This window comes from Chiloscyllium punctatum, chromosome 2, assembly GCF_047496795.1.
Source record: "Chiloscyllium punctatum isolate Juve2018m chromosome 2, sChiPun1.3, whole genome shotgun sequence".
Taxonomy (NCBI): domain Eukaryota; kingdom Metazoa; phylum Chordata; class Chondrichthyes; order Orectolobiformes; family Hemiscylliidae; genus Chiloscyllium; species Chiloscyllium punctatum.
In genome coordinates, this window is record NC_092740.1 from 60,229,771 (window position 1) to 60,254,957 (window position 25,187).

The window sequence follows — 25,187 nt, forward strand, 5'->3', positions numbered from 1 at the left end:
CGCACTCTCTCGTGCATTCTCTCTCGCGCGCATGCTCTTGCTCTCTCTCTCTCTCCCCGCGCTCGTCTCTCTCGCTCGCTCTCTTGCTCAGGCTCTCTTGCTCTCTCTCGCGCGCAGCTCTCGCGCTCTCGTGCGCACGCTCTTGCTCTCTCTCGCGCGAGCTCTCATTCCCTCTCTCCCGCGCGCTCTCGCTCTCTCTCTTGCGTGCGCGCTCTCTCGCACGCGCTCTCTTGCTCTCTATCGCTCTCTCTCTCTCTCGCGCTCTCTCTCTCGCGCACATCGCTCTCGCGCACTTCGCTCTCGCGCACATCGCTCTCGCTCGTTCTGGCGCGCTCGCTCTCACTCTTTCTGGCGCTCTCTCTGACGCTCTCGCTCTCACGCGCTCTCTCGCTCACGTGCTCTCGCGCGCCCTCTCTCTCCACCGCACTCTCTCTCTCCCACGTTCTCTCACTCTCCCTCTCTCGAGCTATCTCTCTAGCGCTCTCTTGCTCTCTCTCGCGCGCGGTCTCTCGCACGCGCTCTCTCGCATGCTCTCTCACTCTCAGTCTCTCTCGCACTCACTATCTCACTCGTGCGCTCTCTTGCGCGCGCTCTCTCGCACTCTCTCGTGCATTCTCTCGCTCGTGCTCTCTCGCTCATTCTCGCGCGCACGCTCTCGCGCGCGCTCACTCGCTTGCGCTCTCTCGCGTGCTCTCTCTCATGCTCTCTCGCTCTCTCTCTCTCGCTCGCTCTCTCTCTCGAACGCTCTCTCTCTCGCACGCTCTCTATCTCACTCGCGCGCTCTCTGGCTCTCTCTCTCGCTCGCACTCTCTCGCGCTCTCTCTCTCGCTCAAGTGCTCTTGTACGCTCTTTCCCTCCCCCGCGCGCTCTCTCCTGTGCTCTCTCTCTCTCTCTCTCTCACGCGCACGCTCTCTTGCTCTCTCGCTCTCGCACGCTCTCTCTCGTTCGCTGTCTCGCTCACAGTGCTCTCGCGCGCTCTCTCGCGCGCTCTCTCGCGCTCGCTCTCTCGCTCACGTTGCTCTCGCGCGCTCTCTCTCCCCGCACTCTCTCTCTCGTGCACTCTCTAGCGCTCTCTCTCTCGCGTGCTCTCTCTCGCACGCTGTCTCTCGCACGCTCTCTGTCTCGCGCGCGCTATCGCACGCTCTCTGTCTCGCGCGCGCTATCGCACGCTCTCTCTTTCGCGCGTGCTCTCGCTCGCTCTCTCTCGCTCGCGCGCGCGCTCTCGTTCTCGCGCTCTCGTTCTCGCGCTCTCGTTCTCGCGCTCTCGCTCTCGCTCGCTCTCTCGCTCGCTCTCTCTCTCGCGCGCTATCTCTCGCTCTCTCTCTCGCACGCTCTCTCTCGCACGCTCTCTGTCTCGCGCGCGCTATCGCACGCTCTCTCTCTAGTGCACGCTCTCGCTCGCTCTCTCTCTCGCTCGCGCGGGCTCTCTCGCACGCTCTCTATCTCACTCGCGCGCTCTCTCGCTCTCTTTCTCGCTCGCTGTCTCTCTCGCTCGCTCTCTCTCTCGCGCGCGCTCTCTCGCTCTCTGTCTCTCTCGCTCTCGCTCGCTCTCTCTCTCTCGCTCGCTCTCTCTCTCGCGCGCACTCTCTCGCACGCACTCTCTCTCTCGCTCTCTCTCTCGCGCGCGCTCTCTCTCGCTCGCTCTCTCTCTCGCGCGCTCTCTCTCGCACACTCTCTGTCTCGCGCGCGCTATCGCACGCTCTCTCTCGCGCGCGCTCTCTCACACGCTCTCTATCTCACTCGCGCGCTCTCTCGCTCTCTCTCTCTCTCGCTCTCGCTCGCTCTCTCTCTCGCGCGCGCTCTCTCGCTCTCTGTCTCTCTCGCTCTTGCTCGCTCGCTCTCTCGCGCGCGGCTCTCTCGCACGCTCTCTCTCTCTCGCTCTTTCTCTTGCGCGCGCTCTCTCTCTCGCGCTATCTCTTGCTCGCGCTCTCTCTCTCGCTCTCTCTCTCGCTCTCGCTCGCGCTCTCTCTCTCTCTCGCGCTCTCTCTCTCGCGCTCTCTCTCTCGCGCTCTCTCTCTCGCGTTCTCTCGCGTTCTCTCGCGTTCTCTCGTGCGCTCTCTCTCGCTCTCTCTCGCGCTCTCTCTCGCGCTCTCTCTCGCGCTCGCTCTCGTGCTCTCTCTCGTGCTCGCTCTCTCGCTCGCTCTCTCACGTGCTCTCACGCGCTCTCGCGCACTCTCTTACACGCTCTGTCACTCTCTTTCGCTTGCTCTCTATCGCTCGCTCTCTCGCGCGCTGTCTCTCTCGCGCGCGCTCTCTCTTGCTCACGTGCTCTCGTGCGCTCTTTCCCTCCCCCGTGCTCTCTCTCCCGTGCTCTCTCACTCTCTCTCTCGCACGCGCGCTCTCGCGCTCTCTCTCGCGCTCGCTCTGTCGCGCTCGCTCTCTCGCGCTCACTCTCTCGCGCTCACTCTCTCGCTCACGTGCTCTTGTGCACTCTCTCGCGCTATCTCTCGCTCGCGCTATCTCTCGCTCGCGCTATCTCTCGCTCGCGCTATCTCTCGCTCGCGCTATCTCTCGCTCGCGCTATCTCTCGCTCGCGCTATCTCTCGCTCACGCTCTCTCTCTCGCTCTCGCTCGCGCTCTCTCGCGCTCACTCTCTCGCGCTCTCTCTCTCGTGTGCTCTCTCGTGTGCTCTCTCTCGCGCTCTCTCTCGTGCTCTCTCTCTCGCTCGCTCTCTCACGCGCTCTCTCGCTTGGTCTCTCTCGCACGCTCTGTCTCTCGCGCGCGCTCTCCTGCACTCTCTCTCTCTCTCTCTCTGTCTCGCGCGCTCTCTCTCTCTCTCTCGCGCTCTCTATCTCACTCGCGCACTCTCTCTCGCTCTCTGGCGAGCTCTCTAGCGCTCTCTTGCGCGCGCTCTCTAGTGCTCTCTTGCGTGCGCTCTCTAGCGCGCTCTCTCGCACATTCTCTCTTTCGCTCACACTCTCTCGCGCATTCTCTCTCGCGCGCATGCTCTTGCTCTCTCTCTCCCGCGCTCTCTCTCTCGCTCGCTCTCTTGCTCAGGCTCTCTCGCTCTCTCTCGCGCGCAGCTCTCGCTCTCTCTCACGCGCTCTCTTGCTCTCTATCGCTCTCTATCGCTCTCTCTCTCTCTCTCTCTCGCGCAATCGCTCTCGCTCGTTCTGGCGCGCTCGCTCTCACTCTTTCTGGCGCTCTCTCTGATGCTCTCGCTCGCACGCGCTCTCTCGCACGCGCTCTCTCACTCACGTGCTCTCGCGCGCTCTCTCTCTCCACCACACTCTCTCTCTCCCACGCTCTCTCACTCTCCCTCTCTCGTGCTCTCTCTCTCGCGCGCTCTCTCTCGCGCGCTCTCTCTTGCACGCGCTCTCTCGCATGCTCTTTCACTCTCTCTCGCATTCGCTATCTCACTCGTGCGCTCTCTTGCACTCTCTCGTGCATTCTCTCGCTCATTCTCGCGCGCACGCTCTCGCGCATTCCCTCTCGTGCGCGCTCTCTCGCTTGCGCTCTCTTGTGCGCTCTCTCGCGTAGTCTCTCTCATGCTCTCTCTCTCTCTCTCTGTCTCTCGCTCTCTCTCTCTCTCTCGCATGCGCGCTCTCGCTCTCTGTCTCGGGCGCGCGCTCTCTCACTCTCTATTGCACTCTCTCTCTTGTGCTCTCTCTCACTCGCGCGCTCTCTATCTCACTCGCGCGCTCTGTCGCTCTCTCGCGCTCTCTCTCGCTCACGTGCTCTCGTGCGCTCTTTCCCTCCCCCGCGCTCTCTTTCCCGTGCTCGCTCACTCTCTCTCACTCTCTCCCTCTCTCTCGCGCGCGCTCTCGCTCTCTGTCTCGGGCGCGCACTCTCTCGCGCGCGCTCTCTCGCTCTCTATTGCACTCTCTCTCTCGTGCTCTCTCTCTCTCGCGCTCTCTCACTCGCACGCTCTCTATCTCACTCACGCGCTCTGTCGCTCGCTCTCTCGCTCGCGCTCTCTCGCGCTCTCTCTCTTGCTCACGTGCTCTCGTGCGCTCTTTCCGTCCCCCGCGCTCTCTCTCCCGTGCACTCTCACTCTCTCTCTCGCACGGGCGCTCTCGCACTCTCGCGCTCTCTCTCGCGCGCTCTCTCTCACACTCTCTGGCACTCTTTCTCACGGTCTCTCTGTCTCTTTCGTGCGCTCTCTAGCGCTCTCTCACACACTCTCTTGTGCTCGCTCTCTTGTGCTCACTCTAGCGCACTCTTGCTCTCTCTCACGTGCTCTCTCTCGCGCTCTCTATCTCACTCTCGCTCTCTCTCTCTGCGCACTCGCTCTCGCTCGTTCTGGCGCGCTCGCTCTCACTCTTTCTGGCGCGCTCTCTCTGGCGCTCTCGCTTGCACGCGCTCTATCTCACTCGCGTGCTCTCTCGCTCTCTCTCTCGCGTGCACTCTCTCGCACGCTCTCTATCTCACTCGCGCGCTCTCTCGCTCTCTCGCGCTCTCTCTCTCGCTCAAGTGCTCTTGTACGCTCTTTCCCTCCCCCGCGCGCTCTCTCCCGTGCTCTCTCTCTCTCGCGTACGCTCGCTTGCTCTCGCGCGCTCTCTCTCGATCGCTCTCTTGCTCACGTGCTCTCGCGCGCTCTCTCTCCCTGCACTCTCTCTCTCGTGCACTCTCCAGGGCTCTCTCTCTCGTGCTCTCTCTCTCGCGCACTCTCTCTCACGCGCGCTCTCTCTCGCGCGCGCTCTCTTGCTAGCGCACGCTCTCGCTCGCTCTCTCTCTCGCGCGTGCTCTTGCTTGCTCTCGCTCTCTCGTGCGCTCTCTCGCGCGCTCGTGCTCTCTCGCTCGCTCGTGCTCTCTCGCTCGCTCTCTCTCTCTCGCGCTCGCGATCGATCGCTCGCGTCCTCTCGCTCTCTCGCTCGCTCTCTCGCTCGCTCTCTCTCTCGCGCTCTCTCTCTCTCTCTCTCTCTCTCGCTCTCTCTCGCTCTCTCTCTCTCTCTCGCGCTCTCGCGCGCTCTCTCGCGCTCTCTCTCTCTCTCTCTCGCTCTCTCTCGCTCTCTCTCTCTCTCGCGCTCTCGCTCTCTCTCTCTCTCGTGCGCTCGCTCTCTCTCTCTCTCTCGCTCTCTCGCCCTCTCTCTCTCTCGCGCTCGCTCTCTCTCTCTCTCGCGCGCTCTCTCTCTCGCTCTCTCTCTCTCGCGCGCGCTCTCTCTCTCACTCTCTCACGCTCTGTCTCTCGCTCTGTCTCTCGCTCTGTCTCTCGCTCTGTCTCGCGCTGTGTCTCGCGCTCTGTCTCGTGCTCGCGCTCTCGCTCGCTATCTCACACGCTCTCTCTCCCATGTGCGCGTGCGCTCTCTCACTCGCTCTCTCTCTCGCTTGCTCTCTCTCGCACGCTCTCTCTCACTCGCGCGCTCTCTCACGCTCTCTCTCTCTCTCTCTCTCTTGCGCGCTCTCTCTCTCTCTCGCTCTCTCTCTGTCTCACGCGCTCTCTCTCTCTCTCTCTCTCTCTCTCTCGCGCTCTCTATCTCACTCGCGCACTCTCTCTCGCTCTCTGGCGAGCTCTCTAGCGCTCTCTTGCGCGCGCTCTCTAGTGCTCTCTTGCGTGCGCTCTCTAGCGCGCGCTCTCTCGCACATTCTCTCTTTCGCTCGCACTCTCTCGTGCATTCTCTCTCGCGCGCATGCTCTTGCTCTCTCTCTCTCTCCCGCGCTCTCTCTCTCGCTCGCTCTCTTGCTCAGGCTCTCTTGCTCTCTCTCGCGCGCAGCTCTCGCTCTCTCGTGCGCACGCTCTTGCTCTCTCTCGCGCGAGCTCTCATTCCCTCTCTCCCGCGCGCTCTCGCTCTCTCTCTTGCGTGCGCGCTCTCTCGCACGCGCTCTCTTGCTCTCTATCGCTCTCTCTCTCTCGCGCTCTCTCTCTCGCGCACTCGCTCTCGCGCACTCGCTCTCGCTCGTTCTGGCGCGCTCGCTCTCACTCTTTCTGGCGCTCTCTCTGACGCTCTCGCTCTCACGCGCTCTCTCGCTCACGTGCTCTCGCGCGCCCTCTCTCTCCACCGCACTCTCTCTCTCCCACGTTCTCTCACTCTCCCTCTCTCGAGCTATCTCTCTAGCGCTCTCTTGCTCTCTCTCGCGCGCGGTCTCTCACACGCGCTCTCTCGCATGCTCTCTCACTCTCAGTCTCTCTCGCACTCACTATCTCACTCGTGCGCTCTCTTGCGCGCGCTCTCTCGCACTCTCTCGTGCATTCTCTCGCTCGTGCTCTCTCGCTCATTCTCGCGCGCACGCTCTCGCGCGCGCTCACTCGCTTGCGCTCTCTCGCTCGCTCTCTCTCTCGAACGCTCTCTCTCTCGCACGCTCTCTATCTCACTCGCGCGCTCTCTGGCTCTCTCTCTCGCTCGCACTCTCTCGCGCTCTCTCTCTCGCTCAAGTGCTCTTGTACGCTCTTTCCCTCCCCCGCGCGCTCTCTCCTGTGCTCTCTCTCTCTCTCTCTCTCACGCGCACGCTCTCTTGCTCTCTCGCTCTCGCACGCTCTCTCTCGTTCGCTGTCTCGCTCACGTGCTCTCGCGCGCTCTCTCGCGCTCGCTCTCTCGCTCACGTGCTCTCGCGCGCTCTCTCTCCCCGCACTCTCTCTCTCGTGCACTCTCTAGCGCTCTCTCTCTCGCGTGCTCTCTCTCGCACGCTGTCTCTCGCACGCTCTCTGTCTCGCGCGCGCTATCGCACGCTCTCTGTCTCGCGCGCGCTATCGCACGCTCTCTCTTTCGCGCGTGCTCTCGCTCGCTCTCTCTCGCTCGCGCGCGCGCTCTCGTTCTCGCGCTCTCGTTCTCGCGCTCTCGTTCTCGCGCTCTCGTTCTCGCGCTCTCGCTCTCGCTCGCTCTCTCGCTCGCTCTCTCTCTCGCGCGCTATCTCTCGCTCTCTCTCTCGCGCGCTCTCTCTCGCACGCTCTCTGTCTCGCGCGCGCTATCGCACGCTCTCTCTCTAGTGCACGCTCTCGCTCGCTCTCTCTCTCGCTCGCGCGGGCTCTCTCGCACGCTCTCTATCTCACTCGCGCGCTCTCTCGCTCTCTTTCTCGCTCGCTGTCTCTCTCGCTCACTCTCTCGCGCGCGCTCTCTCGCTCTCTGTCTCTCTCGCTCTCGCTCGCTCTCTCTCTCGCTCGCTCTCTCTCTCGCGCGCACTCTCTCGCGCGCACTCTCTCGCACGCTCTCTCTCTCTCGCTCTCTCTCTCGCTCTCTCTCTCGCGCGCGCTCTCTCTCGCTCGCTTTCTCTCTCGCGCGCTCTCTCTCGCACACTCTCTGTCTCGCGCGCGCTCTCTCACACGCTCTCTATCTCACTCGCGCGCTCTCTCGCTCTCTCTCTCTCTCGCTCTCGCTCGCTCTCTCTCTCGCGCGCGCTCTCTCGCTCTCTGTCTCTCTCGCTCTTGCTCGCTCGCTCTCTCGCGCGCGCTCTCTCGCACGCTCTCTCTCTCTCGCTCTTTCTCTTGCGCGCGCTCTCTCTCTCGCGCTATCTCTCGCTCGCGCTCTCTCTCTCGCTCTCGCTCGCGCTCTCTCTCTCTCTCGCGCTCTCTCTCTCGCGCTCTCTCTCTCGCGTTCTCTCGCGTTCTCTCGTGCGCTCTCTCTCGCTCTCTCTCTCGCTCTCTCTCGCGCTCTCTCTCGCGCTCGCTCTCGTGCTCTCTCTCGTGCTCGCTCTCTCGCTCGCTCTCTCACGTGCTCTCACGCGCTCTCGCGCACTCTCTTACACGCTCTGTCACTCTCTTTCGCTTGCTCTCTATTGCTCGCTCTCTCGCGCGCTGTCTCTCTCGCGCGCGCTCTCTCTTGCTCACGTGCTTTCGTGCACTCTTTCCCTCCCCCGTGCTCTCTCTCCCGTGCTCTCTCACTCTCTCTCTCGCACGCGCGCTCTCGCGCTCTCTCTCGCGCTCGCTCTGTCGCGCTCGCTCTCTCGCGCTCACTCTCTCGCGCTCACTCTCTCGCGCTCACTCTCTCGCTCACGTGCTCTTGTGCACTCTCTCGCGCTATCTCTCGCTCGCGCTATCTCTCGCTCGCGCTATCTCTCGCTCGCGCTATCTCTCGCTCACGCTCTCTCTCTCGCTCTCGCTCGCGCTCTCTCGCGCTCACTCTCTCGCACTCACTCTCTCGCGCTCTCTCTCTCGTGTGCTCTCTCTCGCGCTCTCTCTCGTGCTCTCTCTCTCGCTCGCTCTCTCACGCGCTCTCTCGCTTGGTCTCTCTCGCACGCTCTGTCTCTCGCGCGTGCTCTCCTGCTCTCTCTCTCTCTCTCTCTGTCTCGCGCGCTCTCTCTCTCTCTCTCGCGCTCTCTATCTCACTCGCGCACTCTCTCTCGCTCTCTGGCGAGCTCTCTAGCGCTCTCTTGCGCGCGCTCTCTAGTGCTCTCTTGCGTGCGCTCTCTAGCGCGCTCTCTCGCACATTCTCTCTTTCGCTCACACTCTCTCGCGCATTCTCTCTCGCGCGCATGCTCTTGCTCTCTCTCTCCCGCGCTCTCTCTCTCGCTCGCTCTCTTGCTCAGGCTCTCTCGCTCTCTCTCGCGCGCAGCTCTCGCTCTCTCTCACGTGCTCTCTTGCTCTCTATCGCTCTCTCTCTCTCTCTCTCTCGCGCAATCGCTCTCGCTCGTTCTGGCGCGCTCGCTCTCACTCTTTCTGGCGCTCTCTCTGATGCTCTCGCTCGCACGCGCTCTCTCGCGCTCGCTCTCTCTTACTCACGCGCTCTCTCGCGCTCGCTCTCTCGTGCACTCTCTCTCTCGCGCTCGCTCTCTCGCGCTCGCTCTCTCGCGCACTCTCTCTCGCGCACTCCCTCGCGCACTCTCTCACGCACTCTCTCTCGCGCACTCTCTCTCGCGCACTCTCTCTCGCGCTCGCTCTCTCGCGCACTCTCTCTCGCGCACTCTCTCGCGCACTCTCTCTCGCGCTCGCTCTCTCACGCCCTCTCTCTCGCGCACTCTCTCTCGCGCACTCTCTCTCGCGCACTCTCTCGCGCTCGCTCTCACGAGCTCTCTCTCTCGCGCTCGCTCTCACAAGCTCTCTCTCTCGCGCGCGCTCTCTCTTGCGCGCGTTTTTTCGCTCCTCGCCCGCTTGCGTGCTCTCTCTCCACTGCACTCTCTCTCCCCCACGCTCTCTCACTCTCGCTCTCTCGCGCGCACTCTCGCTCGCTCTCTCTCGCTCGCTCTCTCTCGCTCGCTCTCTCTCTCTCGAGCTCTCTCTCTCGCGCTCGCTCTCTCGCGCTCGCTCTCTCACGCGCTCTCTCTCGCTCTCTCTCTCGCTCTCAAGCGCTCTCTCTCTCTCGCGCGCTCTCTCTTGCGTGCGCTCTCTTGCGCGCGCTCTTTCCTCGCTCGCTCGCTCTCTCTCGCGCTCTCTCTCTCACTCGCTCTCCCTCTCGCGCGCGCTCTCTCGCTCTCTCTCTCTCTCGCGTGCTCGCTCTCTCGCTCTCTCTCTCGCTCTCAAGCGCTCTCTCTCTCTCGCGCGCTCTCTCTTGCGTGCGCTCTCTTGCGCGCGCTCTTTCCTCGCTCGCTCGCTCTCTCTCGCGCTCTCTCTCTCGCTCGCTCTCCCTCTCGCGCGCGCTCTCTCGCTCTCTCTCCCTCTTGCGCGCGTTCTCTTGCTCGCTCTCTACCTCACGCGCTCGGTCTCTCTCGCTCGCTCGCTCTCTCGCTCGCTCTCTTGCACTCTCTCGTGCACTCTCTCTCTTGCGCTCGCTCTCTCGCGCACTCTCTCTCGCGCACTCTCTCTCGCGCACTCTCTCTCGCGCACGCTCTCTTGCGCACTCTCTCTCGCGCTCGCTCTCGCGCACTCTCTCGCGCACATTCTCTCGCGCGCACTCTCTCGCGCGCACTCTCTCTCGCGCACTCTCTCGCGCACTCTCTCTCGCGCACTCTCTCTCGCGCACTCTCTCGCGCACTCTCTCTCGCACGCCCTCTCTCTCACGCCCTCTCTCTCGCGCACTCTCTCTCGCGCACTCTCTCTCGCGCACTCTCACGAGCTCTCTCTCTCGCGCGCGCTCTCTCTTGCGCGCGTTCTTTCTCTCCTCGCCCGCTTGCGTGCTCTCTCTCCACTGCACTCTCTCTCCCCCACGCTCTCTCACTCTCGCTCTCTTGCGCGCACTCTCGCTCGCTCTCTCTCGCTCGCTCTCTCTCTCTCGAGCTCTCTCTCTCGCGCTCGCTCTCTCACGCGCTCTCTCTCTCGCTCTCTCACGCGCTCTCTCTCTCGCTCTCAAGCGCTCTCTCTCTCTCGCGCACTCTCTCTTGCGTGCGCTCTCTTGCGCGCGCTCTTTCTCTCCTCGCTCGCTCGCTCTCTCTCGCGCTCTCTCTCTCGCTCGCTCTCCCTCTCGCACGCGCTCTCTCGCTCTCTCTCCCCCTTGCGCGCGTTCTCTTGCTCGCTCTCTACCTCACGCGCTCGGTCTCTCTCGCTCGCTCGCTCTCTCGCTCGCTCGCTCTCTCGCTCGCTCGCTCTCTCGCTCGCTCTCTTGCACTCTCTATCGCGCTCTCTCGCTCGCTCTCCCTCTCTCGCTCGCTCTCCCTCTCGCGAGCGCTCTCTCGCTCGCTCTCCCTCTTGCGCGCGCTCTCTTGCTCGCTCTCTACCTCGCGCGCTCTCTCGCTCTCTATCGCACTCTCTCTCTCGCTCGCGCTCTCTCTCTCTCGCTCGCTCTCTCGCGCGCGCTCTCTCGCACGCTCTCTCTCTCGCGCGCGCTCTCTCGCTCGCTGTCTCTCTCGCGCGCGCTCTCTCGCTCGCTGTCTCTCTTGCTCGTGCTCTCTCTCTCACGCTCGCTCTCTCACGCTCGCTCTCTCACGCTCTCTCTCTCGCTCTCTCTCGCGCGCTCTCTCTCGCGCACTCTCTTGCGCGCGCGTGCTCTCTCGTGCTCTCTCTCTCGCGCTCTCTCTCTCGCGCTCTCTCTCGCGCTCTCTCTCTCGCGCGCTCTCACGCGCTCTCTCTCCCATGTGCGCGCGCGCTCTCTCTCTAGCGCTCTCTCTCTCGCTCGCGCGCTCTCTCTTGCGCGTGCTCTTTCTCTCCTCGCTTGCTCTCTCTCTCGCTCTCTCTCTCTCTCTCGCACGCTCTCTATCTCACTTGTGCACTCTCTCTCGCTCTCTCTTGCACGCTCTCTCTCTCACCATCTCTCACGCTCGCTCTCTCTCGCGCTCACTCTGTCTCTTGCGTGCTCTCTCTCTCTCTCTCGCGCTCTCGCTCTCTGGTGCGCTCTCTTGCGCGTGCTCTCTAGCGCTCTCTTGCGCGCGCTCTCTAGCACGCGCTCTCTAGCGCTCCCTTGCGCGTGCTCTCTAGCGCTCTCTTGCGCGCGCTCTTTCTCGCTCGCTCATTCTCTCTCGCGAATTCTCTCTTACGCGCACGCTCTTGTTCTCTCTCTCCCGCGCTCTCTCTCTCCCGCACTCTCTCTCTCCAGCGCTCTCTCTCTCCCGCGCTCTCTCTCTCCCGCGCTCTCTCTCTCCCGTGCTCTCTCTCTCTCGTGCTCTCTCTCTCTCGCACTCTCTGGCGCTCTTTCTCGCGGTCTCTCTGTCTCTTTCGTGCGCTCTCTAGCACTCTCGCGCGCTCTCTCTTGCGCGTTCTCTCTTGCGCGCTCTCTATCATGTGCTCTCTCTCGCTCTCTCTCTCACGCGCTCTCTCTTGCTCTCTCTCACGCGCGCGCTCTCGCTCTCTCTCACGCGCTCTCTCTCGCTCTCTCTCGCGCGCTCTCTCTCGCTCGCTCTCTTGCTCAGGCTCTCTCGCTCTCTCTCGCGCGCAGCTCTCACTCTCTCGCGCTCACGCTTTTGCTCTCTCCCTCGCGCGCGCTCTCATTCTCTCTCTCCCGCGCGCTCTCACTCTCTGTCTCGGGCGCGCGCTCTCTCGCTCTCTATCGCACTCTCTCTCTCACTCGCACTCTCTCTCGCTTGCTCTCTCTCACTTGCTCTCTCTCGCTCGCTCTCTCTCGCAGGCTCTCTCTCGCGCGCAGCGCTCTCGCACGCTCTCTCTCTCGCGCGCGCTCTCGCACGCTCTCTCTCTCGCGCGCGCTCTCTCGCTCTCTCGCTCGCTGTCTCTCTTGCTCGCTATCTCTCTCGCGCGCGCTTTCTCGCTCGCTCTCTCTCGCGCGCGCTCTCTCTCTCACGCTCTCTCTCTCACGCTCGCTCTCTCGCGCGCTCTCTCTCGCGCACTCTCTTGCGCGCGCGTGCTCTCTCGCGCTCTCTCGCTCGCGCGCTCTCTCTTGCGCGTGCTCTTTCTCTCCTCGCTTGCTCTCTCTCTCGCTCCCTCTCTCGCTCTCTCTCTCGCTCTCTCTCTCGCTCTCTCTCTCTCGCTCTCTCTCTCTCGCTCTCTCTCTCTCGCGCTCTCTATCTCACTTGTGCACTCTCTCGCTCTCTCTTGCACGCTCTCTCTCTCACCATCTCTCACGCTCGCTCTCTCTCACGCTCGCTCTCTCTCACGCTCGCTCTCTCTCTCGCGCGCGCTCTCTCGCGCTCACTCTCTCGCGCTCACTCTCTCTCTTGCGTGCTCTCGCTCGTGCTCTCGCTCTCTGGCGCGCTCTCTCGCGCTCTCTTGCGCGTGCTCTCTAGCACTCTCTTGCGCGCGCTCTCTAGCACGTGATCTCTAGCGCTCTCTTGCGCGCGCTCTCTAGCGCTCTCTTGCGCGCGCTCTCTAGCGCTCTCTTGCACGCGCTCTCTAGCGCTCTCTTGCGCTCTCTTGCGCGCGCTCTCTCGCGCTCTCTTGCGCGGGCTCTTTCTCGCTCGCGCTCTCTCGCTCATTCTCACTCGCGCATTCTCTCTCACGCGCACGCTCTTGCTCTCTCTCCCGCGCTCTCTCTCTCCCGCGCGCTCTCTCTCCCGTGCTCTCTCTCTCTCGCACTCTCTGGCGCTCTTTCTCGCGGTCTCTCTGTCTCTTTCGTGCGCTCTCTAGCGCTCTCTCACGCACTCTCTCGCGCGCTCTCTCTTGCGTGCTCTCTCTCACGCTCTCTCTCGCGCTCTCTCTCGCGCTCTCGCTCGCGCTCTCTCACGCGCTCTCTCACGCGCTCTCTCTCGCTCTCTCTCACGCACTCTCTCTCGCTCTCTCTCACGCGCTCTCTCTCGCTCGCTCTCTTGCTCAGGCTCTCTCGCTCTCTCTCGCGCGCAGCTCTCACTCTCTTGCGCGCACGCTCTTGCTCTCTCTCTCTCTCGCGCGCGCTCTCATTCTCTCTCTCCCGCGTGTTCTCGCTCTCTGTCTCGGGCGCGCGTTCTCTCGCTCTCTATCGCACTCTCTCTCTCTCGCGCGCTCTCTATCTCACTCTCGCTCTCTCTCTCTCTGCGCACTCGCTCTCGCTCGTTCTGGCGCGCTCGCTCTCACTCTTTCTGGCGTGCTCTCTCTGGCGCTCTCGCTTGCACGCGCTCTCTCGTGCTCACTCTCTCGCTAACGTTCTCTTGCGCGCTCTCTCTCCACTGCACTCTCTCTCCCCCATGCTCTCTCGCGCTCTCTCTCTCGCGCTCTCTTGCTCTCTCTCGCGTGCGCTCTCTCACACGCTCTCTCCCGCGCGCTCGCTCACACGCTCTCTCTCGCGCTCTCTCTCTCTCTCGCGCACTCGCTCTCGCTCGTTCTGGCGCGCTCACTCTCACTCTTTCTGGCGCGCACTCTCTGGCACTCTCGCTTGAACACGCTCTCTCGTGCTCACACTCTCGCGCTCACGTGCTCTTGCGCGCTCTCTCTCCACCACACTCTCTCTCTCCCACGCTCTCTCACTCTCCCTCTCTCGTGCTCTCTCTCTAGCGCTCTCTTGCTCTCACGCGCGCGCTCTCTCGCACGCTCTCTCTTGCATGTTCTCTCTTGCACGCTCTCTTGCTCTCTCTCGCGCATTCTCTCGCTCGCTCTCTCTCGCGCGCGGTCTCTCACGCGCTCTCTATCTCACTCTCGCGCTCTCTTGCGCGCTCTCTATCTCACTCTCGCGCTCTCTCGCTCTCTCTCTCACACTGTCTCTCTTGCGCGCTCTCTCACGTGCTCTCTCGCTCTCTCTCGCGCTCTCTCTCTTGCGAGCGCTCGCTTTCTCGCTCGCTCGCTCTCTCTCTCTCGCTCTCTCTCTCTCTCTCTCTCTCTCGCGCACTCTCTGTCGCTCTCTCTTGCGTGCTCTCGCCATCTCTCACGCTCGCTCTCTCTCTCGTGCCACGCTCTCGCTCTCTCTCTCGCGCGCTCTCTCGTGCTCTCTCACAGTCTCTTGCTCGCTCTCCCTCTCGTGCGCGCTCTCTCGCTCTCTCCCCCTCTCTCGCTCTCTCTCCCTCTTGCGCGCGCTCTCTTGCTCGCTCTCTACCTCGCGCGCTCGCTCTCTCTCTCGCTTGCTCTCTCTCGCTCGCTCTCTCTCTTGCTCGCTCTCTCTCTCGCTCGCTCTCTCTCTCGCTCGCTCTCTCTCTCGCTCGCTCTCTCTCTCGCGCGGTCTCTCTCGCGCGCGCTCACTCTCTCGCTCGCTCTCCCTCTCGCGCGCGCTCTCTTGCTCGCTCTCCCTCTCGCGCGCGCTCTCTTGCTCGCTCTCCCTCTCGCGCGCGCTCTCTTGCTCGCTCTCTACCTCGCGCGTGCTCTCTCTCTCTCTCGCGCGCGCTCTCTTGCACTCTCTATCGCGCTCTCTTGCTCGCTCTCCCTCTCGCGCTCGCTCTCTACCTCGCGCGGTCGCTCTCTCTCTCGCTCGCTCTCTCTCAAGCGCTCGCTCTCTCTCCCTCTCGCGCGCGCTCTCTCACCCGCTCTCTACCTCGCACGCGCTCTCTCTCTCACACTCTCACTCGCTCTCTCTCTCGCAGGCTCTCTCTCTCGCACGCGCTCTCGCACGCTCTCTCTCTCGCGCGCGCTCTCTTGCTCTCTCGCTCGCTGTCTCTCTCGCTCGGTCTCTCTCGCGCGCGCTCTCTCGCTCGCTGTCTCTCTCGCGCGCGCTCTCTCGCTCGCTGTCTCTCTCGCGCGCGCTCTCTTGCTCGCTGTCTCTCTCGCGCTCTCTCTCTCGCTCTCTCTCGCGCACTCTCTTGCGCGCGCGTGCTCTCTCACGCTCTCTCTCTCACGCTCTCTCTCTCGCTCGCTCTCTCGCGCTCTCTCTTGCGCGTGCTCTTTCTCTCCTCGCTTGCTCTCTCTCGCGCTCTCTCTCTCGCACTCTCTCTCGCGCACTCTCTATCTCACTTGTGCACTCTCTCTCACTCTCTCTTGCACGCTCTCTCTCTCACCATCTCTCACGCTCGCTCTCTCTCACGCTCGCTCTCTCTCTCATGCGCGCTCTCTCGCGCGCGCTGTCTCGCGCTCACTCTCTCTCTTGCGTGCTCTCTCTCTCTCTCTCGTGCTCTCGCTCTCTGGCGCGCTCTCTAGCGCTCTCTTGCGCGTGCTCTCCAGCGCTCTCTTGCGCGTGCTCTCTAGCGCTCTCATGCGCGCGCTCTCTAGCGCTCTCTTGCGCGCGCTCTCTAGCATTCTCTTGCGCGCGCTCTCTAGCGCTCTCTTGCGCGGGCTCTTTCTCGCTCGCGCTCTCTCGCTCATTCTCTCTCACGCGGCCGCTCTTGCTCTCTCTCTCCCGCGCTCTCTCTCTCCCGCGCTCTCTCTCTCCCGCGCTCTCTCTCTCCCGCGCTCTGTCTCTCCCGTGCTCTCTCTCTCTCGCACTCTCTGGCGCTCTTTCTCGCGGTCTCTCTGTCTCTTTCGTGCGCTCTCTAGTGCTCTCTCACGCACTCTCTCGCGTGCTCTCTCTTGCGTGCTCTCTCTCACGCGCTCTCTCTCGCTCTCTCTCACGCGCTGTCTCTCGCTCGCTCTCTTGCTCAGGCTCTCTCACTCTCTCTCGCGCACAGCTCTCACTCTCTTGCGCGCACGCTCTTGCTCTCTCTCTCTCTCTTGCGCGCGCTCTCATTCTCTCTCTCCCGCGCGCACTCGCTCTCTGTCTCGGGCGCGCGTTCTCTCGCTCTCTATCGCATTCTCTCTCTCTCACGCGCTCTCTATCTCACTCTCGCTCTCTCTCTCTCTCTGCGCACTCGCTCTCGCTCGTTCTGGCGCGCTCGCTCTCACTCTTTCTGGCGTGCTCTCTCTGGCGCTCTTGCTTGCACGCGCTCTCTCGCGCTCACTCTCTCGCTCACGTGCTCTTGCGCGCTCTCTCTCCACTGCACTCTCTCTCCCCCATGCTCTCTCACTCTCCCTCTCTCGCGCTCTCTCTCTCGCGCTCTCTTGCTCTCTCTCGCATGCGCTCTCTCACACGCTCTCTCTCGCGCTCTCGCTCACACGCTCTCTCTCGCGCTCTCTCTCTCTCTCTCTCGCGCTCTCTATCTCACTCTCGCTCTCTCTCTCGCGCACTCGCTCTCGCTCGTTCTGGCGCGCTCACTCTCACTCTTTCTGGAGCGCACTCTCTGGCACTCTCGCTTGAACACGCTCTCTCGCGCTCACACTCTCGCGCTCACACTCTCGCGCTCACGTGCTCTTGCGCGCTCTCTCTCCACGACACTCTCTCTCTCCCACGCTCTCTCACTCTCCCTCTCTCGCGCTCTCTCTCTAGCGCTCTCTTGCTCTCACGCGCGCGCTCTCTCTCGCACGTTCTCTCTTGCACGCTCTCTTGCTCTCTCTCGCGCATTCTCTCGCTCGCTCTCTCTCGCGCGCGGTCTCTCACGCGCTCTCTATCTCACTCTCACGCTCTCTTGCGCGCTCTCTATCTCACTCTCGCGCTCTCTCGCTCTCTCTCTCACACTGTCTCTCTTGTGCGCTCTCTCACGTGCTCTCTCGCTCTCTCTTGCGCTCTCTCTCTTGCGAGCGCTCGCGCTCTCGCGCTCTTTCTCGCTCGCTTGCTCTCTCTCTCTCTCTCGCTCTCGCTCTCGCTCTCACTCTCTCTCTCTCGCTCTCTCTCTCACGCTCTCTCTCTCACGCTCTCTCTCTCTCGCGCTCTCGATCTCACTCGCGCACTCTCTGTCGCGCTCTCTTGCATGCTCTCGCCATCTCTCACGCTCGCTCTCTCTCTCGCGCGCTCTCACGCGCTCTCTCTCTCGCACGCTCTCTCTTGCGCGCGCTCTTTCTCTCCTCACCCGCTCGCTCGCTCTCTCTCTCTCTCTCCCGCGCTCTCTCTCTCGCGCTCTCTATCTCACTCGTGCACTCTCTCTCACTCGTGCATTCTCTCTCACTCTCTGGCGAGCTCTCTAGTGCTCTCTAGCGTGCGCTCTCTCTCACTCTCTCTTTCACGCATTGTCTCGCTCATTCTCTCTCGCGCGCACGCTCTTGCTCTCTCTCTCCCGCACTCTCTTGCTCTCTCTCTCTCCCGCACTCTCTCTCTCCCGCGCTCTCTTGCGCGGTCTCTCTCACACTCTCTGGCGCTCTTTCTCGCGGTCTCTCTGTCTCTTTCGCGCGCTCTCTAGCACTCTCTCTCCCCCGCGATCTCTCTCTCTCTCTCTCTCGTGCGTGCTCTCGTTCTCTCTCTCCCGCGCGCTCTCGCTCTCTGTCTCGGGTGCGCTCTCTCTCGCTCTCTATCGCACTCTTTCGCTCGCTCGCTCTCTCTCTCGCTTGCTCTCTCTCGCTCGCTGTCTCTCTCGCTCGCTGTCTCTCTCGCGCGCGCTCTCTCGCTTGCTGTCTCTCTCACGCGCGCTCTCTCGCTCGCTGTCTCTTTCGCACGCGCTCTCTCGCTCGCTCTCTCTTGCGCGCGCTCTCTCTCTCACGCTCGCTCTCTCTCTCGCGCGCTCTCACGCGCTCTCTCTCTCGCACGCTCTCTCTTGCGCGCGCTCTTTCTCTCCTCACCCGCTCGCTCGCTCTCTCTCTCTCTCTCCCGCGCTCTCTCTCTCGCGCTCTCTATCTCACTCGTGCACTCTCTCTCACTCGTGCATTCTCTCTCACTCTCTGGCGAGCTCTCTAGTGCTCTCTAGCGTGCGCTCTCTCTCACTCTCTCTTTCACGCATTGTCTCGCTCATTCTCTCTCGCGCGCACGCTCTTGCTCTCTCTCTCCCGCACTCTCTTGCTCTCTCTCTCTCCCGCACTCTCTCTCTCCCGCGCTCTCTTGCGCGGTCTCTCTCACACTCTCTGGCGCTCTTTCTCGCGGTCTCTCTGTCTCTTTCGCGCGCTCTCTAGCACTCTCTCTCCCCCGCGATCTCTCTCTCTCTCTCTCTCGTGCGTGCTCTCGTTCTCTCTCTCCCGCGCGCTCTCGCTCTCTGTCTCGGGTGCGCTCTCTCTCGCTCTCTATCGCACTCTTTCGCTCGCTCGCTCTCTCTCTCGCTTGCTCTCTCTCGCTCGCTGTCTCTCTCGCTCGCTGTCTCTCTCGCGCGCGCTCTCTCGCTTGCTGTCTCTCTCACGCGCGCTCTCTCGCTCGCTGTCTCTTTCGCACGCGCTCTCTCGCTCGCTCTCTCTTGCGCGCGCTCTCTCTCTCGCGCTCGCTCTCTCGCGCTCTCTCTCTCGTGCTCGCTCTCTCGCGCTCTCTCTCTTGCTTTCTCTCGCGCGCGCGTGCTCTCTCGTGATCTCTCTCTCGTGATCTCTCTCTCGTGATCTCTCTCTCGTGATCTCTCTCTCGTGATCTCTCTCTCATGCTCTCTCTCGCGCTCTCTCTCTCGCGCTCTCTCTCTCGCGCTCTCTCTCTCGCTCGCTGTCTCGCGCGCTCTCACACGCTCTCTCTCCCATGTGCGCGCGCGCTCTCTCTCTTGCGCTCTCTCTCTCGCTCGCGCTCTTTCTCTCGCTCGCGCTCTTTCTCTCCTTGCTTGCTCTCTCTCTCGCTCTCTCTCTCGCTCTCTCTCTCTCTCTCTCTCTCACGCGCTCTCTCTCTCGTGCTCTCTATCTCACTTGTGCACTCTCTCTCGCTCTCTCTTGCACGCTCTCACTCTCACGCTCGCTCTCTCGCGCTCACTCTCTCTCTTGCGTGCTCTCTCTCTCTTTCTCTCGTGCTCTCGCTCTCTGGCGCGCTCTCTAGCGCTCTCTTGCACGTGCTCTCTAGCGCTCTCTTGCTCGCGCTCTCTAGCACGCGCTCTCTAGCGCTCTCTTGCGCGCGCTCTCTAGCGCTCTCTTGCGCGCGCTCTCTTGCGCGCGCTCTCTAGCGCTCTCTTGCGCGCGCTCTTTCTCGCTCGCGCTCTCTCGTTCGCGCTCTCTCGCTCATTCTCTTTCGCGCGCACGCTCTTGTTCTCTCTCTCCCGCGCTCTCTCTCTCCCGCGCTCTCTCTCTCCCGCGCTCTCTCTCTCCCGTGCTCTCTCTCTCTCGCGCTCTCTGGCACTCTTTCTCGCAGTCTCTCTGTCTCTTTCGTGCGCTCTCTAGCGCTCTCTCACGCACTCTCTCGCGCGCTCTCTCTTGCGCGCTCTCTCTCTCCCGCGCTCTCTCTCTCCCGTGCTCTCTCTCTCTCGCGCTCTCTGGCACTCTTTCTCGCAGTCTCTCTGTCTCTTTCGTGCGCTCTCTAGCGCTCTCTCACGCACTCTCTCGCGCGCTCTCTCTTGCGCGCTCTCTCTCACGCGCTCTCTCTCACGCGCTCTCTCTCGCTCTCTCTTGCTCAGGCTCTCTCGCTCTCTCTCGTGCGCAGCTCTCACTCTCTCACGCGCACGCTCTTACTCTCTCTCTCTCTCTCTCGCGCGCGCTCTCACTCTCTGTCTCGGGCGTGCGCTCTCTCGCTCTCTATCGCACTCTCTCTCTCGCTTGCTCTCTCTCGCTCGCTCTCTCTCTCGCAGGCTCTCTCTCTCTCGCGCGCTCTCTCTCGCGCGCTCTCTCTCGCGCTCGCTCACTCTCGCGCACTCTCTCGCTCGCTCGCTCACTCTCTCACTCTCTCACTCGCTCGCTCTCTCGCGCGCTCGCTCTCTCGCTCTCACTCTCTCTCGCTCGCTCACTCTCTCGCTCGCTCTCTCGTGCGCTCTTTCGCGCGCTCTCTCTCGTGCTCTCTCTCGCGCTCTCTCTCGAGCTCTCTCTCGCGGTCTCGCTCGCTCTCTCTCACGCTCGCTCGCTCTCTCTCGCGCGCACGCTCTCTCTCTCGCACGCTCACTCTCTCGCTCGCTCTCTCGCTTGCGCTCACTCTCTCGCGCTCTCTCTCGCTCTCGCTCTCTCGTGCTTGCTCTCTCGCGCTCTCTCTCTCGCACACTCTCTCATGCGCTCTCTCTCGCGCGCTTGCTCTCGCGCTCTCTATCTCTCTCGCGCTCTCTCTCTTGCTCGCTCTCTCACGTGCTCTCTCTCTCTCGCGCTCTCACGAGCTCTCTCTCTCTCTCGCACGCTTTCTCTTGTGCGCGCTCTTTCTCTCCTCACCCGCTCGCTCGCTCGCTCTCTCTCTCGCGCTCTCTATCTCACTCGCGCACTCTCTGGCGAGCTCTCTAGTGCTCTCTAGCGCGCTCTCTAGTGCTCTCTAGCGCGCTCTCTCTCACTCTCTCTTTCGCGCATTCTCTCTCTCGCTCGCACTGTCTCGCTCATTCTCTCTCGCGCGCACGCTCTTGCTCTCTCTCTCTCCCGCGCTCTCTCTCTCCCGCGCTCTCTTGCGCGCGCTCTCTCACATTCTCTGGCGCTCTTTCTCGTGGTCTCTCTGTCTCTTTCGCGCGCTCTCTAGCGCTCTCTCTCCCCCGCGCTCTCTCTCCCCCGCGATCTCTCTCTCTCTCTCTCGTGCGCGCTCTCGTTCTCTCTCTCCCGCGCGCTCTCGCTCTCTGTCTCGGGCGCGCGCTCTCTCGCTCTCTATCGCACTCTCTCTCTCGCTCGCGCTCTCTCTCTCTCGCTCGCTCTCTCGCGCGCGCTCTCTCGCACGCTCTCTCGCTCGCTGTCTCTCTCGCGCGCGCTCTCTCGCTCGCTGTCTCTCTCGCGCGTGCTCTCTCTCTCACGCTCGCTCTCTCACGCTCGCTCTCTCACGCTCTCTCTCTCGCTCTCTCTCGCTCTCTCTCGCGCGCACTCTCTTGCGCGCGCGTGCTCTCTCGTGCTCTCTCTCTCGCGCTCTCTCTCTCGCGCGCTCTCACGCGCTCTCTCTCGCGCTCTCTTGCTCAGGCTCTCTCGCTCTCTCTCGTGCGCAGCTCTCACTCTCTCACGCGCACGCTCTTACTCTCTCTCTCTCTCTCTCGCGCGCGCTCTCACTCTCTGTCTCGGGCGTGCGCTCTCTCGCTCTCTATCGCACTCTCTCGCTCGCTCGCTCTCTCTCTCGCGCGCTCTCTCTCGCGCGCGCTCACTCTCTCGCTCGCTCTCCCTCTCGCGCGCTCTCCCTCTCGCGCGCGCTCTCTTGCTCGCTCTCCCTCTCGCGCGCGCTCTCTTGCTCGCTCTCTACCTCGCGCGTGCTCTCTCTCTCTCTCGCGCGCGCTCTCTTGCGCTCTCTATCGCGCTCTCTTGCTCGCTCTCCCTCTCGCGCTCGCTCTCTACCTCGCGCGGTCGCTATCTCTCTCGCTCGCTCTCTCTCAAGCGCTCGCTCTCTCTCCCTCTCGCGCGCGCTCTCTCACCCGCTCTCTACCTCGCACGCGCTCTCTCTCTCACACTCTCACTCGCTCTCTCTCTCGCAGGCTCTCTCTCTCGCGCGCGCTCTCTTGCTCTCTCGCTCGCTGTCTCTCTCGCTCGGTCTCTCTCGCGCGCGCTCTCTCGCTCGCTCTCTCTCTCGCTCGCGCTCTCTCTCGCTCGCGCTCTCTCTCGCTCGCTCTCGCGCGCGCTCTCTCGCACGCTCTCTCGCTCGCTGTCTCTCTCGCGCGTGCTCTCTCTCTCACGCTCGCTCTCTCACGCTCGCTCTCTCACGCTCTCTCTCTCGCTCTCTCTCGCTCTCTCTCGCGCGCACTCTCTTGCGCGCGCGTGCTCTCTCGTGCTCTCTCTCTCGCGCTCTCTCTCTCGCGCTCTCTCTCTCGCGCGCTCTCACGCGCTCTCTCTCCCATGTGCGCGCGCGCTCTCTCTCTAGCGCTCTCTCTCTCGCTCGCGCGCTCTCTCTTGCGCGTGCTCTTTCTCTCCTCGCTTATTCTCTCTCTCGCTCTCTCTCTCTCTCTCGCACGCTCTCTATCTCACTTGTGCACTCTCTCTCGCTCTCTCTTGCACGCTCTCTCTCTCACCATCTCTCACGCTCGCTCTCTCTCGCGTGGGCTCTCTCGCGCTCACTCTGTCTCTTGCGTGCTCTCTCTCTCTCTCTCGCGCTCTCGCTCTCTGGTGCGCTCTCTTGCGCGTGCTCTCTAGCGCTCTCTTGCGTGCGCTCTCTAGCATGCGCTCTCTAGCGCTCCCTTGCGCGTGCTCTCTAGCGCTCTCTTGCGCGCGCTCTTTCTCGCTCGCGCTCTTTCTCGCTCGCTCATTCTCTCTCGCGAATTCTCTCTTACGCGCACGCTCTTGTTCTCTCTCTCCCGCGCTCTCTCTCTCCCGCGCTCTCTCTCTCCCGCGCTCTCTCTCTCCCGCGCTCTCTCTCTCTCACGTGCTCTCTCTCTCTCGCACTCTCTGGCGCTCTTTCTCGCGGTCTCTCTGTCTCTTTCGTGCGCTCTCTAGCACTCTCGCGCGCTCTCTCTTGCGCGTTCTCTCTTGCGCGCTCTCTATCATGTGCTCTCTCTCGCTCTCTCTCTTGCTCTCTCTCACGCGCGCGCTCTCGCTCTCTCTCACGCGCTCTCTCTCGCTCTCTCTCTCGCTCGCTCTCTTGCTCAGGCTCTCTCGCTCTCTCTCGCGCGCAGCTCTCACTCTCTCGCGCTCACGCTTTTGCTCTCTCTCTCGCGCGCGCTCTCATTCTTTCTCTCCCGCGCGCTCTCACTCTCTGTCTCGGGCGCGCGCTCTCTCGCTCTCTATCGCACTCTCTCTCTCACTCGCACTCTCTCTCGCTCGCTCTCTCTCGCTCGCTCTCTCTCGCTCGCTCTCTCTCTCGCAGGCTCTCTCTCTCGCGCGCGCTCTCGCACGCTCTCTCTCTCGCGCGCGCTCTCTCGCTCTCTCGCTCGCTGTCTCTCTTGCTCGCTATCTCTCTCGCGCGCGCTTTCTCGCTCGCTCTCTCTCGCGTGCGCTCTCTCTCTCACGCTCTCTCTCTCACGCTCGCTCTCTCGCGCGCTCTCTCTCGCGCACTCTCTTGCGCGCGCGTGCTCTCTCGCGCTCTCTCTCTCGCGCTCTCTCTCTCGCGCTCTCTCTCTCGCTCGCGCGCTCTCTCTTGCGCGTGCTCTTTCTCTCCTCGCTTGCTCTCTCTCTCGCTCCCTCTCTCTCGCTCTCTCTCTCGCGCTCTCTATCTCACTTGTGCACTCTCTCGCTCTCTCTTGCACGCTCTCTCTCTCGCTCTCTCTCACGCTCGCTCTCTCTCACGCTCGCTCTCTCTCTCGCGCGCGCTCTCTCGCGCTCACTCTCTCTCTTGCGTGCTCTATCTCTTGCGTGCTCTCTCTCGTGCTCTCGCTCTCTGGCGTGCTCTCTAGCGCTCTCTTGCGCGCGCTCTCTAGCACGTGATCTCTAGCGCTCTCTTGCGCGCGCTCTCTAGCGCTCTCTTGCGCGCGCTCTCTAGCGCTCTCTTGCACTCTCTTGCGCACGCTCTCTAGCGCTCTCTTGCGCGGGCTCTTTCTCGCTCGCGCTCTCTCGCTCATTCTCACTCGCGCATTCTCTCTCACGCGCACGCTCTTGCTCTCTCTCCCGCGCTCTCTCTCTCCCGCGCGCTCTCTCTCCCGTGCTCTCTCTCTCTCGCACTCTCTGGCACTCTTTCTCGCGGTCTCTCTGTCTCTTTCGTGCGCTCTCTAGCGCTCTCTCACGCACTCTCTCGCGCGCTCTCTCTTGCGTGCTCTCTCTTGCGTGCTCTCTCTCACGCTCTCTCTCACGCTCTCTCTCGCGCTCTCTCTCGCGCTCTCTCACGCGCTCTCTCTCGCTCTCTCTCACGCACTCTCTCTCGCTCTCTCTCACGCGCTCTCTCTCGCTCGCTCTCTTGCTCAGGCTCTCTCGCTCTCTCTCGCGCGCAGCTCTCACTCTCTTGCGCGCACGCTCTTGCTCTCTCTCTCTCTCGCGCGCGCTCTCATTCTCTCTCTCCCGCGTGTTCTCGCTCTCTGTCTCGGGCGCGCGTTCTCTCGCTCTCTATCGCACTCTCTCTCTCTCGCGCGCTCTCTATCTCACTCTCGCTCTCTCTCTCTCTGCGCACTCGCTCTCGCTCGTTCTGGCGCGCTCGCTCTCACTCTTTCTGGCGTGCTCTCTCTGGCGCACTCGCTTGCACGCGCTCTCTCGTGCTCACTCTCTCGCTCACGTTCTCTTGCGCGCTCTCTCTCCACTGCACTCTCTCTCCCCCATGCTCTCTCGCGCTCTCTCTCTCGCGCTCTCTCTCTTGCGCTCTCTCTCTCGCGCTCTCTCTCTCGCGCTCTCTTGCTCTCTCTCGCGTGCGCTCTCTCACACGCTCTCTCTCGCGCGCTCGCTCACACGCTCTCTCTCGCGCTCTCTCTCTCTCTCGTGCGCGCTCTCTATCTCACTCTCGCTCTCTCTCTCGCGCACTCGCTCTCGCTCGTTCTGGCGCGCTCACTCTCACTCTTTCTGGCGCGCACTCTCTGGCACTCTCGCTTGAACACGCTCTCTCGTGCTCACACTCTCGCGCTCACGTGCTCTTGCGCGCTCTCTCTCCACCACACTCTCTCTCTCCCACGCTCTCTCACTCTCCCTCTCTCGCGCTCTCTCTCTAGCGCTCTCTTGCTCTCACGCGCGCGCTCTCTCGCACGCTCTCTCTTGCATGTTCTCTCTTGCACGCTCTCTTGCTCTCTCTCGCGCATTCTCTCGCTCGCTCTCTCTCGCGCGCGGTCTCTCACGCGCTCTCTATCTCACTCTCGCGCTCTCTTGCGCGCTCTCTATCTCACTCTCGCGCTCTCTCGCTCTCTCTCTCACACTGTCTCTCTTGCGCGCTCTCTCACGTGCTCTCTCGCTCTCTCTCGCGCTCTCTCTCTTGCGAGCGCTCGCTTTCTCGCTCGCTCGCTCTCTCTCTCTCGCTCTCTCTCTCTCTCTCTCGCGCACTCTCTGTCGCTCTCTCTTGCGTGCTCTCGCCATCTCTCACGCTCGCTCTCTCTCTCGTGCCACGCTCTCGCTCTCTCTCTCGCGCGCTCTCTAGTGCTCTCTCACAGTCTCTTGCTCGCTCTCCCTCTCATGCGCGCTCTCTCGCTCTCTCACCCTCTCTCGCTCTCTCTCCCTCTCGCGCGCGCTCTCTTGCTCGCTCTCTACCTCGCGCGCTGGCTCTCTCTCTCGCTCGCTCTCTCTCTCGCTCGCTCTCTCTCTCGCGCGCTCTCTCTCGCGCGCGCTCACTCTCTCGCTCGCTCTCCCTCTCGCGCGCGCTCTCTTGCACGCTCTCCCTCTCGCGCGCGCTCTCTTGCTCGCTCTCTCTCTCGCACGTGCTCTCTCTCTCTCTCGCGCGCGCTCTCTTGCGCTCTCTATCGCGCTCTCTTGCTCGCTCTCCCTCTCGCGCTCGCTCTGTACCTCGCGCGCTCGCTCTCTCTCTCGCTTGCTCTCTCTCGCTCGCTCTCTCTCTCGCTCGCTCTCTCTCTCACTCGCTCTCTCTCTCGCG

The 25,187-nt window shown here is 62.8% G+C and overlaps 1 protein-coding gene across 1 annotated transcript in view; it reads right to left on the minus strand.

Moving 5' to 3' along the window:
* LOC140492303 (uncharacterized) overlaps positions 1-23,247 on the minus strand; it is a 38,941-nt gene extending 15,694 nt beyond the window's left edge. Inside the window, exons 1-4 of the mRNA XM_072591256.1 lie at positions 23,014-23,247; positions 7,352-7,549; positions 1,765-1,974; positions 225-377 (exon numbers count right to left, since the gene is read on the minus strand). Coding sequence (XP_072447357.1) covers positions 225-377; positions 1,765-1,974; positions 7,352-7,549; positions 23,014-23,247 — 795 coding nt within the window. The remainder of the gene's footprint in view (positions 1-224; positions 378-1,764; positions 1,975-7,351; positions 7,550-23,013) is intronic.
* Between the last annotated feature and the right edge of the window lie 1,940 nt (positions 23,248-25,187).